General features: G+C 44.9%; 1 protein-coding gene across 2 annotated transcripts in view; it reads left to right on the top strand.

Annotated features, from left to right (window-relative positions):
- Positions 1-497: 497 nt before the first annotated feature.
- The window catches only part of rap1gap2b (RAP1 GTPase activating protein 2b), a 57,654-nt gene continuing 56,002 nt past the window's right edge, over positions 498-2,149 (top strand). For both annotated transcript variants that reach the window (XM_013915195.1, XM_005750253.1), the window contains exon 1: positions 498-568. In XM_013915195.1, coding sequence (XP_013770649.1) covers positions 525-568 — 44 coding nt within the window. In that variant the 5' untranslated portion in view covers positions 498-524. The remainder of the gene's footprint in view (positions 569-2,149) is intronic.

Raw genomic sequence — 2,149 nt, 5'->3', positions numbered from 1 at the left:
ATAAAAATCCTTCCTCGTTCTTTTTCCTTTGTGATGTTTTCCTAAAACTGATGGATTCACAGATAAGAGTAAAAACTGCCGTCAGCTGCAGCCGTGTTGCATAATAGCAGGTCCCGTAAACCGACACGTGCTTCCATCCATTTATGTCCATTTATTATGGATGATAAGTTTTCAGCTCCTCTCCATCAGGCTGGCAGAGAGCGGGTACTCCCTGTAAACCTCCTCCTGCTATCCCTCTATGTCTCTCTACCCTCGCTCTCTCTCTCTGCTGGCTCTGTGCTGTGAAGTGAAGTGGGAGAGGAAGACGAGAGAGCAGCGTTACTGACAGGAGGAGGAAAAAGGAGAGGGAGGCGGCGGGAGTGTCTGACAGAGAGGAGAGTATTTATAGGAGGAGAGATGAGGAGTTAGAGCGACAGCGGAGGGAGAGGGAGGCAGAGGTACAAAGAGGGAGAGAGAGAGAGGGGAAAACCCAGACACAATAAGAAGAAAAGAGAGACAAAGAGGAGGAGGGCGAGCGAGGCACCATGCTGAGGAGGAAGAGGAGCGTGTCGTTCGGAGGCTTCGGATGGTAAGAGTGCTCGCCCTGAATGGCTGAATGGTCTCAGCAGCTCTGTCCGGCACACTTTCTCCGGGTTTTTGAGTTCATCTCCAGCTCGAGCTGCAAGGAATGACATCACGCTGACATCATCAGCTGTGAAGTCAAATTGTTACATTCACGTGGAGGGATTGTGAATGTTGTTTAGATCAGGCGAGGGAAGCTGAACGTTAACGAAGTTAAAATGGGACCTTTTTTGAATTGACGTTGGTGGGAAAGTTGTCGGGGCTCTGCGAGTTCGTTCTTTGTGAGCGTGAGACGCTTTTCTGTGTCGTCTGTGTTTCCAGTCGACCGACGGCGAGTTAATCAGCAACTTTCTGCGTTCGGACGAATCCAAAGGACAGTTTAGCTCTGCAGGCGTTTTCTGTCTTCTCGTCAGCTTCATTTGTTCTGCGGCACCAAAGAGGACAGCGTGCTCACACCCAGCACAGCAAACACATAATACATGTCTGTTATCAGCTATGCACCTTCATCCACACAGTGCATGAAGATGCAACATTTTCCTTCTTTAATGAGAAAATCTGATATTCGATGTCCCAGCTGCTTCTTTCTGCTTCTTCTTGTTGGTGGTTTTGTAGTTAAACTCTCAGCTGACGCGTTCCACGTCTTTGACCTCTGCGTGCGATCATCACCTGAAACAAAAAGTGGTCACTCTGAAGGAATCAGGCTTTATAGGATCCAGTTCAAAAAATGGGTCATTTCTTTCACTGAGCCCCAAATATTCACGTCATCATCAGAGGTCCTGAAGTGAGTGCATGCATGCCTCGTCTGCCCCTCTGCATGCTTCCTGGAATCGGCCAATCAGAGCAGCTTGTTTCAGAGCGGCTAAACTGATGGGCTACAAAATTCAAAGCTCCTCTGCCAGAGTCCAGAAATAACAATAAAGTCTTTTAAAAGCTGCTTATTTATTTTCTATTTCACAGTTTATACACAAATATATTCACAGCACCTCGTTACTTATTTTAGATTTAAAGAAACAGTGACTGGAAATGTAAAAGTTTCACACGGAGCATTAACCCTTTAGAGCCGGGCGGAGCACAATAATTTGTTTTGCATATGAAACCGGAGGAGTTGTACTTACATCTTATGCCATCAGCTTGTCCTCGGTCACAGTTTCCTTCCACATAAAGCTTTGCAAAACTGCATAAAAAGCACTTGCAGCAACAAAAACATAATATTCCAGAAACACGCTTTGCCGATCGATCAGCTGTTTGTAACACTTCCTACGTTGGAATAGACGTCAGCGCGAAGTTTTGCATGTCCGCCATGACCTGCCCGAAACCGGAAGTGACGTCATTTTTCGCAGAAATGTAGTTTTTTACCATCAGGGCCTCATGAGCCTATACTGGTGTTTTGTCATGTTTGACTTTATGACTTTCTGTGTCGTTTCTGGGATGCTTAGGACTCATATTGCACTGCTGGAAATAGTTTATTTTGATGCATATGCTGCTTTTTTGCAAATTTGCATTATGATATTTATTTTCGTTTTTCCTGCAGTGTATAAAAATTGGTGTATTTCAAAAATAAAACTATGAAGACACTCAAAATAAATTT

This window comes from Pundamilia nyererei, unplaced genomic scaffold (assembly GCF_000239375.1).
Source record: "Pundamilia nyererei isolate P.nyererei 1_Seehausen unplaced genomic scaffold, PunNye1.0 scaffold00266, whole genome shotgun sequence".
Classification (NCBI taxonomy): Eukaryota; Metazoa; Chordata; class Actinopteri; order Cichliformes; family Cichlidae; genus Pundamilia; species Pundamilia nyererei.
This window is presented reverse-complemented; position numbering and strand designations above follow the sequence as displayed.